The sequence below is a fragment of the Lagenorhynchus albirostris genome, chromosome 16, assembly GCF_949774975.1.
Source record: "Lagenorhynchus albirostris chromosome 16, mLagAlb1.1, whole genome shotgun sequence".
Lineage (NCBI taxonomy): Eukaryota > Metazoa > Chordata > Mammalia > Artiodactyla > Delphinidae > Lagenorhynchus > Lagenorhynchus albirostris.
Genome location: NC_083110.1, coordinates 40,360,829 through 40,373,911, shown reverse-complemented (window position 1 = coordinate 40,373,911; position 13,083 = coordinate 40,360,829). Strand labels below are relative to the sequence as shown.

Sequence of the window (13,083 nt, the reverse complement as noted above, 5' to 3'; positions counted from 1 at the left end):
TCCATTTCTTCCAGGTTGTGCATTTTATTGGCATATAGTTGCTTGTAGTAGCCTCTTACGATGCTTTGTATTTCTGCGATGTCAGTTGTAATTTCTCCTTTTTCATTTCTACTTTAATTGATTTGAGTCCTCTCCCTTTTTTTTCTTGATGAGTCTGGCTAAAGGTTTATCAATTTTGTTTATCTTCTCAAAGAACCAACTTTTAGTTTTATTGATCTTTGCTGTTGTTTTCTTCGTTTGTAGTTCATTTATTTCTGCTCTGATCTTTATGATTTCTTTCCTTCTACTAACTTTGGGGTTTCTTTGTTCTCTAGTTGCTTTTCTCTAGTTGCTTTAGGTGTAAGGTTAGATTTTTTATTTGAGATTTTTTTTTGTTTCTTGAGGTGAGATTGAATTGCACTAAACTTCCCTCTTAGAACTGCTTTTGCTGTGTCCCATAGGTTTTGGGTCATCGTGTTTTCATTGTCATTTGTTTCTGCATATTTTTTATTTCCTCTGATTTCTTCAGTGATCTCTTGGTTATTTAGCACAGCACTGTTTAGCCTCCATGTGTTTGTGTTTTTACAGGTTTTTTTTTTCCTGTAATTGATTTCAAATCTCATAGCATTGTGGTCGGAAAAGATGGTTGATATGATTTCACTTTTCTTAAATTTTCCAATGCTTGATTTGTGACCCAAAATGTGATCTATCTTGGAGATAGTTCTGTGTGCACTTGAGAAGAAAGTGTATTCTGCCACTTTCAGGTGGAATGTCCTATTAATATCAGTTAAGTCTGTGTGGCCTATTGTCTCATTTAAAGCTTGTATTTCCTTATTTATTTTCTGTCTTGATGATCTGTCCGTTGGTGTAAGTGGGGTGTTAATCCCTCCCCCACTATTATTGTGTTACTGTTGATTTCCCCTTTTATGCCTGCTAGCGTTTGCCTTATATATCGAGGTACTCCTATGTTGGGTGCCTGAGTATTTATAATAGTTATATCTTCTTTTTTGGATTGATCCCTTGATCATTATGTAGTGTCCTTGTCTCCTGTAACATTCTTTATTTTAAAGTCTGTTTTATCTGATATGAGTATTGCTACTCCAGCTTTCTTCTGATTTCCATTTGTATGGAATATCTTTTTCCATCTCCTCACTTTCAGTCTGTATGTGTCCCTAAGTCTGAAGTGGGTCTCTTGTAGACAGCATATATATGGGTCTTGTTTTTGTATCCATTCAGCCAGTCTGTGTCTTTTGCCTGGAGCATTTAATCTATTTACATTCAAGGAGATTATCGATATGTATGTTCCTGTTACCATTTTCATAATTGTTTTAGGTTTGTTTTTTTGGGTCTTTTCTTCTCTTGCGTTTCCTGCCTAGAGAAGTTCCTTTAGCATTTGTTGTAAGGCTGAGTTGGTGGTGCTGAATTCTCTTAGCTTTTGCTTGTCTGTATTTCTTCGTCAAATCTGAATGAGATCCTTACTGGATAGAGTAATCTTGGTTGTAGGTTTTTCCCTTTCATCACTTTAAATATATCCTGCACTCCCTTCTGTCCTGCAGAGTTTCTGCTTAAAGATCAGCTGTTAAACTTATGGGGATTCCCTTGTATCTTATTTGTCACTTTTCCTTGCTGCTTTTAATATTTTTCCTTTGAATTTAAATTTGTTAGTTTGATTAATATGTGTCTTGGTGTGTTTCTCCTAGGGTTTATCCTGTATGGGACTCTGTGATTCCTGGACTTGGGTGGCTGTTTCCTTTCCCATGATAGGGAAGTTTTTGACTATAATCTCTTCAAATATTTTTTCAGGTCCTTTCTCTTTCTTTTCTTTTGTGACCCCTATAATTTGAACGTTTGTAAATTTAACGTTGTCCCAGAGGTCTCTGGGACTGTCCTCAATTCTTTTCATTCTTTTTTCTTTTCCTGCTCTGATTGGGTGAGTTGCATTGTCCTGTCTTCAAGTTCACTGATCCTTTCTTCTGCTTCATTTAGTCTGCTGTTGAACCCCTCTAGTGTAATTTTTAGTTCAATTACTGTATTCTTTAGCTCTGTAACTTCTATTTGATACTTTCTTATATTTTTTTTTACCTCTCTGTTGAAATTGTCACTGTGTTTATCCGTTCTTCTTTCAAGTTCAGTGAACATCTTTATATCCTTATGACCATTACTTTGAGCTCTTAATTAGGTAAATCCCTTGTCTCCATTTCATTAAGGACTTTTTCTGAAGTTTTATCTTTTTTTTTCATTTGGAACATATTCCTCTCTTTCTTCATTTTCCTTGAGTGTCTGTGTTACTTTCTATGTATGAGATAAAACAGCTCTCTCTCCCAGTCTTGAAGGTCTTGTGTAGTAGGTGCATTTTATTGTTCAACCCTGCCTTAGCTATTGGTTTTTTCTCCAACTTTTGTGATTCTCTAAGCAGACTTTACTTTCAGTGGCTCTCAGTAGTAGAGGATGTGACATTACCTGTCAGTATTCCAAAGGAGAGGATCTCAGTTAGCTCCTACATGCAAGCTGATTAGAAGTTAGACTCTCAGACAGCAGCCTTTAAAGTATACAACTATATACAGTCTTTTGGGACTGCCTGCCCATTATAGCCAGGCAATTTAGAGTTGTCCCCTTTGCAACAGTCTCAAAAGTTGGAGTGCTAGATGAATGTACAAGTTCCTTTCTGGGAGATACAGCAACCTATAGCAGGGCAGAGGTAGAGCACAAACATGGCATCCTTTGGCCTTCATCCCTGGATGTGTGCCAAACAGAAACCTGCACCTCAGGCTGAAGCTCAAGCATATCAGCTTCTTTCACAGAAAGACTGGGGTGTGTTTTTTAGTCTGCTTTCTGTGCAGTGCTTTGGGGATGGTAGCTGGCCAATAATTGTCTCTCCATTTGTTACAGTCACCTGGGACCCATGAACAAAGCCCGGCTGGCCACCAGAGCAAGGTGATCAAGGAATGTCCCCTGGGTAGCACCCACATAAATTTGGGGTATCAGACACATGTACAAGCTCCTCTCCAGTAGACACTGGCACTGTGGATTATGGCAGAGGGAGAGCATAAAAATAGTGCCTGACCTCTGAGGTCTCTGGAGAAGATTAAAGTTTGCTCTTACATGTGTGTTTAGATAGAAGTTTGCTACTCAGGCCATAGCTATGAAGATAAGCTAATATGCCTCTTTCACAGAAAGACTGGCTACCTTGGTCTGTTGCCTTTTGTGCTCTGGGGGTGGTAGCTGCTTAAGAACTCTTTCTCCTTTGGTTGGAGACCCGTGGGACCCTGAAGTGCAAGCCCCATTTGTCACCAGAACCAGGCAAACTAGATTTGTCCCATGGGCCTCAGCTGGAAGAGTTAGTGTTCCAGAGGAGGGTATACGTTCCTTTTCAGGAGTTACCGGTGAGCTGGAGCATGGCAGAGGGAGAGCACGAAGATGGCACCTGCCAGCTTCCATCCCTGAGAGCACCCCAGTAGGCTCCTATATGTGTATTAAGTTAGATGCCTGCTTCTTAGGCTGACACTTTAACATAAGCAAGTATGCTTCTTTCACATAAAATCTGGGCACCTCTCAGTTGGCTGCTTCTGTGCTGGACCCTGGTGTGAATCTATCTGAGCATGTGAGCCATTTAAGAGCCATTTCTCATTTTTTTTTTTAATTTCTAATTTCTTTATAGCCTCGTGGGTCTCATGAATGCAAGCCCTGTTGGTTTCAAAGCTAGATGTTTTAGGGGGTATGTCTCTCAGGTGCAGGTCTTAAATGTTGGGGTGCCTGATGTGGGGTTCAAGCCCTTCACTCCTCAGGGAGAAGCTCCGGGTTTTGAGTTCACTCCCAATTGCGGGTTGCCTTGCTGTCAGTGGGTTTATGGTGAGATTGTGTCTCAGCCTCTTCTACCTGCTTCAGTGTGGTTTTTTTTGTTTTTGTTTTTTTTCATTTGCCCAGTGTGTAGGAGTTGCTCAGCTAGTTTTTAGGTCGCCCCCCACCCCCTGAGGAAATTGTTCTGTATGTAGATGTAGATTCTGTGTGTCCATGGGAGGAAGTGAGTTCAGAATCTTCCTACTTTGCCATCTGGAACCAGAACTCTCTTGTTATTATATTAATATAAGCAACCAACAGTCTTTAAAGAAATTTAATAATATACATATAGAAAATAGGAATTATATTTTTAAAGATACTTTATATTTTCTGATCTATTTGCTCTTTATTTACAGATTCTTTTCTGCAGAACCAGGATTCTAAGATACACACACACACACATTTCTCATAGTCCAGGACTGATGGAGACCCACATCTACTTTATTTTGTAACTTGGATTTGCATCTGGCTTAACTAATCTATACTTTGCCTCCTATTTTGTCAAAGGGAATGTTTATTTTTATACCTTAAGCTTTCTTGTGAACCATAAATCCTAATTTCCTGTTTTTATTTATTCAGAGTTTATATCAAGTTGCTCCCCAGATTTTTCATTTTTTTTGAAAATAGCTTATCCTTAAAATGTATATATATTTTATATATATAAATATATATATTTATATATATATTTTATATTTATTTAATATTATATATAATAATAAATATATATATTTTATATTTATTTAATATTATATATATTTTAATACTGTTGTATAGCAAGCAGCCTGAAAATTTAGTAGTATAAAGTCATAACCTTTAACTTTTCTCATGATTTTGTGTGTTAGGAATTTGGGAAGGCAGTTCTAACTTGTGGGTTTCTCATAGTTTTCATCAGATGTCATCTGGGGCTATAGTTATCTGAAGGTTCTACTAGGCTATGCATCTACAATGGTTCACTCATATGGCTGAGAGTTGATGCTATCTGTTGGGAGCTCAGGTGAACCTGTCAACTGGAGCACTTATATGCTGTTTGTCCAGCAGAGTGGCCTTGAGATAGTTGGATTTTTTACTTGGCAGCTGGTTTTCTCCAGGGCAAGTGTTCTGAGAATCATGCAGAAACTTTTCAGACTTTTAAAGTGTTTTTTAGACCTATTCTTGGAAGTCATGTAGCATCACTTCTACCATGTTTCATTGTTTGAAGCAGACACAAGCCTACCCAGATTCAAGGGGAAGTGACATAGAACACATGATGAGTGTCGGAAAAACTTGTGGGCAATATTTTAAAACTACCTCATTGTTCTTTAAACTTTGCATATACTATACTTTATATATAAAATGTACTTTACATATAACAAGCATAGATTTTAAGTGTTGAGTTCAATCAGTTTTGACAGTTGTATAGACCCATGCATCTACCACCTGAAGAAAGGAAGAGAACATTTTTTTCTCTCTGTAAAGTTTCCGTGTGCTTCTTTCAAGTCAGTCCCCTCCCCTCTCTTCCATAGAGGCAACCGTTTGATGTCATTTACCGCAGATTAGTTTTTCCTGTTCTGTGAAGTTATATAAATGGAATTATGTACTATGTGTGTGTGTGTGTGTGTGTGTGTGTGTGTGTGTTTGGGTTCTTTCACTCAACACAAATCTTTGAAATTCATCCAGGTTATTATTATTATTATTTTTTGCGGTACGTGGGCCTCTCACTGTTGTGGCCTCTCCCGTTACGGAGCACAGGCTCTGGATGTGCAGGCTCAGCAGCCATGGCTCACAGGCCCAGCCGCTCTGTGGCGTGTGGGATCTTCCCGGACCGGGGCACGAACCCATGTCCTCTGCATTGGCAGGCGAACTCTCAACCACTGCGCCACCAGGGAAGCCCCATCCAGGTTATTGCATGTATCAGTTGTTATTTTTTATTGCTGAGTTGTATTTTATTATATGACTCTACCACAGTTTATTACCTTGCCTGTTATTGGACATTTGGGTTATTTCCAGTTTATGACTATTATAAATGAGGGTGATATGAACATTCTGGTATGCATCTTCAAATATTATCAGGGTAGGGCTTCCCTGGTGGTGCAGTGGTTAAGAATCCACCTGCCAATGCAGGGGACATGGGTTCAATCCCTGGTCCGGGAAGATCCCACATGCTGCGGAGAAGCTAAGCCCGTGTGCCACAACTACTGAGCCTGCGCTCTAGAGCCCACAAACCACAACTACTGAGCTCACGTGCCTAGAGCCCGTGCTCTGCAACAAGAGAAGCCACCACAGTAAGTCCACATATCGCAACGAGTACCCCCGCTTGCTGCAACTAGAGGAAGCCCGCTTGCAGCATTGAAGACCCAACTCAGCCAAAAACAAAGAATAAATAAATTTATAAAAAAATTATCAGGGTATCTTTAGGAGTATTATTGTATTATTATTCAAACTCATAGTGTTTCTATGCCTAAAGATCTTCGATAAACTTTACCTCTCTCTCAAGATTTTCTGTTAAGCTTCTTGGATTAAGGAGCCTACAGCCTATAGGATCTACTAGAGGGAGCCTATAGTCTATAGGAACCTACAGCTTATAGGGTAAAGAAAGAATGGAATGGTATCTTATCAAGAAAACCACTCCATCTACATCATTCATCATTTTAATTACATAAAAGCTCAGAATGAAAATTTAGAGATGGCTAAAGTTAAAAAAATTGGAAATTCCCCCTCAAAACCAACTTCTCGTCTCCACTATTCCTCAAATCTCATCCACTAGAGGTAAAAAACTATTACTTTACAAATTTCTTCTGTGTGTGCATGCATGTATCTGTGTAGGAGGAAGAGGATTGTGTTGTTGGAGGACTGGAACTTCATTATTGACTACAAATTTGAGCGCAGTAATGAGGACACTTATGCCCTTACTAGGTGGCTCTAACTCTTGAGATATTGCTGCTGTTGCCAAAAGGGAGTGAGAGTCATTGTGTCAACTATTGTAGATAGTTGTCTGCTCTTTGGCTATAGGCAAGTTATCTCTATCCCAGTTAGGAGTGGAAGACTGAAGTAAACCACAGTGCAGGCTTGGAAGGGATCCTGTTTTTGTAAGGAAAGGCTAGGGCCTCTGCTATGAACATGGGTGATTTGTTAGAATATGCTGTTGAGACTACCATTCAGATAATATTCAATATGAGGATTATTAGATTTGCCTCATGAATTCTGCCCAGTGGTCTTGAATGCAAAACAAGATTAATTTGAATATGTAGAGAAGAAAATAATCTTGGGATTGGTAAGAGGCTGACTTTTTAAAACAGGCTGATGGTGTCAATTGCAAATTTAAAATCTGTATATGCTACATAAATCTCCAATTGTGTACTAGATTAATGGTGGTACCTTGGGAAATTAGGTCAAAATAAGTGGACAAATTATGAATCATACATGATAACGATAATAAACAAGACATTTATTTTTGATATTCATTTGGGGGAAGGGAGAAAAGTCAGTTTGCTCTACCCAATGATGGTCTTTCTGAAGGAGTCTCCATTCATTCTGTAAAATTGAATAGGTTGTTTAACCTCAGGGGATTTTATGCTGTTAATTCATAAAGAGAACTTCCTTTGATGAGAGTGGTTATAGGGTGAGCCTTTGTGAGCAGCTTCGCTGGTGCACAGCCAGACTCCCTCTCTGAGTGAAGCTTTTCCCACACTGGCCACACAGATAGGGTGTCTCTCCTGTGTGGATTTTGCCATGCAGGATACAATTCCCTCTGGTGTGGAAACTCTTCCTGCATTGTGCGCAGGCATAGGGTTTCAGGCCTGTGTGGACTCTGATATGAACAATTAAGCTTCCTTTCTGACTGAAGGCTTTTCCACACTGATCACATCTATAGGGCTTCTCACCACTATGAACTCTTCTGTGAACAGCGAGGTTACTTTGATTCCTGAAGCTTCTCTGACAAATAGCACACTCATAGGGTTTCTGTCCAGTGTGGAGTCTTTCGTGAACGGCCAGACTACCTCGTTGACTAAAGCTTTTCCCACACTCCTTGCACTGATAAGGCTTCTCTCCTGTGTGTATTCGTTGATGTGTAACAAGATTGCCTTTGGCCCTAAAGCTTTTTCCACAGTGGGTACACTCAAAGGGCTTCTGACCAGTGTGGATTCTCTCATGTAACGTTAGACTACCCTTTTGCCTGAAGGATTTTCCACATTCCTGGCACTCATAGACCCTCTGTCTCACTCCAGGTGAATCTTCCTGTAGTGTCTTAGAATCTGGGGATTTTTGTTCCAGCTTCTCTCTTCTGAAAGAATTCTGGAAATCCCAGCTTGAGGATCCTGTGGCCTCAGAGTGATCATATTTGTGGTGGGCTTCTGTCATCACATCTGGTAAAATGAGAGGGAAGTCATGTAAGAGGCACCAATATGCTGAGTGAGAAGAACAGGGAAAAAAGAAACAATGCTTTGAGTGCTTATAATGTGCCAGATATTATACTATAAACTTTGCATAGATAATTTAATCCTGAAAACAATCTATTGCTACAGTTAAGAAAGTGAAAGTATAGGGAGGTTGTCAAAGATTGTGCAGCTAGGTAAGCATAGACTTGGGATTCAGGCATGCTCCATAGCAGTGTACTGCCTCTAAATTTAGTTTAATTTAGCCTTCCAAATAGTATTGTGTATAGACATGGTTGTTTCCATTTTAAAGATAAGAAAACAGGCTCAGAAAAATTAAGAAAACTATATACGATCAAATTAGTGCCATACCCAAGTTCTGACACCAAAACAGGTGTGGATCCAGGTTGTGTAGGGCCTAAAGCTTTGAAATTTTGGATGGATTTCATTAAGAAACAGTATAAAAGTAGGGACAAGGCCTTGAAGAGACCAGTGTAAGGGAAAGATCCTGAACCTTGTTTCATTAGTTTCATGAGAAATCCACTTCTGCTCTAGTCTGCTCTCCTAACAGTGGAGTAAGCTCCATGATATCAGAATATATGTAGCAGAATCCTTGGTACTTTACATCTATTAATTCTAATCCCTGCACCCTGCAAGATAGAGCTTATTGTCCCATTTTACAGATGAAGAGGCTGGAGCACAAGAAAGTTAAATAACTTGTCTGATAACACAGATCAAGTCAGGGCTATCACAGAATCTGATCCAAGGAATTTTTCCCTTTAAAATCCATGCTATTTCAATCTGCTAAGCTATGGTGGAACTGAAGTCTATTTTGGTTTGGAAGTTATTCTCAACACTTCCTATGCAGATATTGACAGTACTCTCCAGTATTGCCCTGCATATGAGGCTTCTACTGCACTTTAAATATGGGTCCATTCATCACTAATAATAGTTTTCTTGGAGTCATCCTAGGGAGATTTCAACTTGTTATTCAATGATTGTGCTGAGATTTAAAACTGCTCATTCATTCTCTCAGAGACTACCTCCATATCAAGACTGTTGTGCTCTGTTTCTATTATTTCTAACTCCAGTTTGTAGGCTTTCCCTGTAATCCCTAGAAACGGTGAGCTCCACCAAAGGAACATCTTCTCTGCATCCTCAGCCTGTTGACTAGTGCTGAGAACAGGGACACTGATTATTATGAGTTGAGGGCATCCCAGCAATCAACTGACTCACTGAAAAATGCTACATTCTGGGCATATCTTCCATGACAGTCCAGCAGAGTAGCTGTTGGAAATCCAAACATGTCCACTCCTGCTGTATGACCTTAATCACCACCTCTTCATATGATTCTTCCATGGGCTGTTTTTGAGTACCTGGGGAGGGAAAAACAAACAAACAAAAACAAAACAGAACAAAAACAAACAGGAAAGGACAGGAGAATTGATAAGTGAGAATAAAGTCAACAGGAGCTCCAGTTTGGGGTATGAGTGAATGGAGGAAATCTTGATTGCCTGATGTAATGTCAGTCACCTACAATGTAACTGCAAAATGAGCCAAAAGGTACCATGACCACTTATAAATGAGTCCAGGAGGAAGCAGGAGGTGGGAAAGCAGAGAAGACATAAAGCAAACAAGTATCTCTTCTTGCCAGTGCCAAGATAATGGTCCATCCTATTTGTACCTTAGCTTAGCCTTAGCATGTGATTGGAATCGTCCACTTCCTTCCCCTGCCTAACAGCCTGCTATTCTATCCTCCAAGCCTCCAAAGGAATTCAGAATATAAAAAAAATTTCAGCCATCATGATTGATTCTATGATTGAAATGGCTCCAGCTCTCCTCTCCAGTCCCCTCTAGGTTATTAGGACAGAACAAGAGATTTCATATTTCCTTTTGGCACTTCTTAGGAGGCTCCAGATGCTTCAAGGTATGAGAATACCAGTTCTGAGGAACTATAAATACTTGCCAATTCTTGGAGAAAAAAAGACCTACTTCAGACTCCAAAACCAAGCCCAAGGCACACCGATTAGGGTAAGTAACTTGCCCCTATTCCCAGAGCCAGTAAGGAGTCAAGGTGAGGCAAAGGCTCAAATCCAAGACTTTTTGGATCCAAAGCCTATGTCCAGACAATTCTCTACTTTCTCGTCACTAAAAAGCTGGTGAGAATTCTTATAAAATGAAATAGAATGGAACAGAGCTTGACCAGACCTTACTATTCTTCCAGATCCTAGGAATCCTCGTGTTCCACATTATCCTTTTGTATTTTGGGGGGGGATATTCTTATTTCAGGACCCTAATTACTGAATACTTACATTTTATTTATGCAGTGGTCCAATGTATAATCTTTGTTTCCCTCTACTATGTCCCATGAAAATGCTGGCCTCCTGATTTAATGAAATAGCAGTGTGATACTACAATTCTTTGTTAACCCAAACACCTGGTCTTCTTGACAACTGCCCTTTCTGCTGCATGTTTTGATGACTGGAGAGGCATTTAAACTCTTTATTTGGAGGACTCAGCTCCAATTTGCAGTACAAGACACAAAGCGATGCCCTATCAGAGTGTCAGGACACTACAACACCGTTCACTTGGAAGTGGAAGGTGTTACTGCTCAACCACACATCCATCAAGAGTCAGTGGAAAGTATATAGGTACCTGCTACCTGAGGTTGGACTCTGTCTCTGGTTAGTCCAGCAAATAGTTTGGTCAGAACGTGTGGGCAGCACTTACAGCTGTGCCTCTCCACGTGTTGTGAGATATTCAACAGGAAACAGCTCAGCTGTGTCTCAGGAACCTCCTTGATTAATAAAGGGAAGTTGTCGTATTTTTCTCCCTAGATTCCACAAATCTGAGGAATCAATTTCCTGAAGATTTTTGGATAAAGTCACTTTATAGTAGAAAATATTGCTTTTCCTATAAGAAAGGCCATTATATCCTGGGGAAAGAGCTCAGAATTAGGCCATGAGAGACTTGGATTACCCTTCTCTCCCCTTAAATGACACTGGGCAAGTAACCAAACAGCCCTGACCCTATTTCCTCACTTACTAAATAGTCTGATAACACTGTATTATCAAGTAGCTCTTGGGAGAATAAAAGAACCAAATGTGAAGGGCCTCTGACATGACCTACAGGTTTAAGGCCTAAAGTTGAGAGTCCACAGCAGAGGACTAGGATTGTTGCTTTCTTGAGGGATAGTTTAAGGATTAGGAGATTCTGGGGAGGGGGTGATTATTTTCTCTGCACACCTGAATCCACTTTGTCCTTTCCTATTCTCCACCCAACGAAGTTTGTCCTTTCTCCCTTTCACCCACCTCAGAGAGACTGCACTTTCTCCTGTGCGTCTTCTGAAACCCTCCCCGCGGGCCCCGGGGCACACCTGCCTGTGGTCTCCCCCTCCCGCGTCTCGTGGTGCAGGGCCTTGCTCCACACCCGGCCGTGCTGTGCGGCGGAGGGACCCCTGCTCCTACCGACAGACTCTCCTTTCCCGCCTCAGGTCTGCCCCCACCCCCAAACCCCCGGGCCGGCCCTGCGCGCTGGGCCTCAGCACCCCTTTCTCTGGTCCAGCTGGACCTTTTCCTGCGGGCCGCAGACCTCGCCCCACGCAGCTGGCTGCCCTGGGGAGTCCAAGCTGGCCAGGCCTACTCAAGGCCGCAGGGGGCTCAGGGACCGCGGCCGGCAGTGGGGGCCCAGCCTCGCTCGGGCGTACGGACCCGGCCGGCGGCCTCACTCACCGCAGCGGCGCGCGCCCGCAGACAGACAAAGGCAGACAACAAGCCCTCAGCAGCGCCGGCGCGAGCGGCCCGGACTACAACTCCCAGGAGGCTCCGCGCGAGCCTGAGCGGGGGCGGGCCGCACCTCAGCGGCCCCGGCTTCCCCGAGTACTGTGGGAAACGTAGTTCGGCGGTGCGACCGGCCGCTCGGGCTCTGCGGGTCTTGGTGCGCGCTGGGCGCTCAGGTCCCTCCTGTTTGGCCCCGAGCCAGAGATGCCGACTTGTTCGCGGATGTAGAGTGGGGGCCGAGAGCACCAAACGGCCACTCAGATTAGCCAGGCGTGGGATGGCAGGTTGGTGAAGCCGTCCGCTGAGCCAGGACAGGGGGAATCCAGGGTTCTGAAGCAAAGTGTTGGGAAGAAATGAGTTGATAAAGCCTCGGGTGTTTAGGGGTTTTGCGTTGAGCCGCTGCATGAGCAGAGACTAAATGTGTAATTAGAGTTCTGAGACAAGGAGCAAATATTTCAAGTGAAGTCTGTGGGGAAAGAGGATTTGGAACATCACAGGAAAATTTCGAGAGGCTGGAGAGGAGAGCTATGCCCTACCGATCCCATCAGTAAGAATTTGCACCCTAAACAATGGGTAAGAGATCAAGTTTGGAATTGTCCTGAATTTGCTTGTTGGCTCCATCACAACAGTCTGGAGCCAACAAGCAAATTGACTAGCTGCAGGATTCTGGACAGGCTTCTTACCTGGTGGAGAGCCCAGGATAGGCGCAGGTGACAGCTACAGGGGCCAGGTGAAGGCTTCTTGAAAGGGCCAGGGTCCAGGCCAGGCCACCCCGCTATCCTATTGCTTCAGAGCAAAGGCAGGTATGTGAGTGAACCCAGAAAAAAATCGTTCTGTATGTACTCCATGAATTATGGAGAGAAAACAGTATTTTCTAGGGTAATAAATTAGATTTTTTTCTTAACTGACTATATGTCTGAAGCATTGAGAAATTGTAAGCCCTGAAAATCGCTCAGTTCAGGGGGCAAGAGCTGTTTTTCATGGGGCTTCTCTGAAGAGCCACAAGTCAAATCCCCGGCCCTGTTGTATGATACTGGGAGGGGACAAAGGTTGATTTTGAACATCCATGAGTTAAAGGCTGTCTAAATGCCTCAAGCCACCTTCAAATGCATTTTTATAGGATCCTGGCCTCTGAG

General features: G+C 42.1%; 1 protein-coding gene across 6 annotated transcripts; it reads right to left on the bottom strand.

The window, feature by feature from the left end:
* Positions 1 to 7,219: 7,219 nt before the first annotated feature.
* ZNF32 (zinc finger protein 32) lies at positions 7,220 to 11,977 on the bottom strand. Of its 6 annotated transcripts, none has more exons than XM_060126654.1 (3): positions 11,900 to 11,977; positions 9,405 to 9,544; positions 7,220 to 8,201 (listed from the first exon to the last, which is right to left on the bottom strand). In XM_060126654.1, the coding sequence occupies exons 2-3, from the start codon at positions 9,472 to 9,474 to the stop codon at positions 7,408 to 7,410; spliced, it is 864 nt and encodes a 287-aa protein (XP_059982637.1). In that variant the 5' UTR covers positions 9,475 to 9,544; positions 11,900 to 11,977; the 3' UTR covers positions 7,220 to 7,407. The 6 variants fall into 6 exon arrangements, with proteins under 6 accessions (XP_059982637.1, XP_059982639.1, XP_059982636.1 ...); XM_060126656.1 differs by lacking the exon at positions 11,900 to 11,977 and adding an exon at positions 11,480 to 11,589; XM_060126653.1 differs by lacking the exon at positions 11,900 to 11,977 and adding an exon at positions 10,899 to 11,397.
* Positions 11,978 to 13,083: the final 1,106 nt, after the last annotated feature.

Bases quoted from the DNA above. Each gene is read 5' to 3' on its own strand.
- ZNF32 (XM_060126654.1), bottom strand. From the start codon at position 9,474: ATGTTTGGATTTCCAACAGCTACTCTGCTGGACTGTCATGGAAGATAT. The intron at 8,202-9,404 runs GTGAGTCAGTTG...CTTCTCACTCAG, and splicing joins CCAGAATGTAGCATTTTTCA to CATATTGGTGCCTCTTACAT.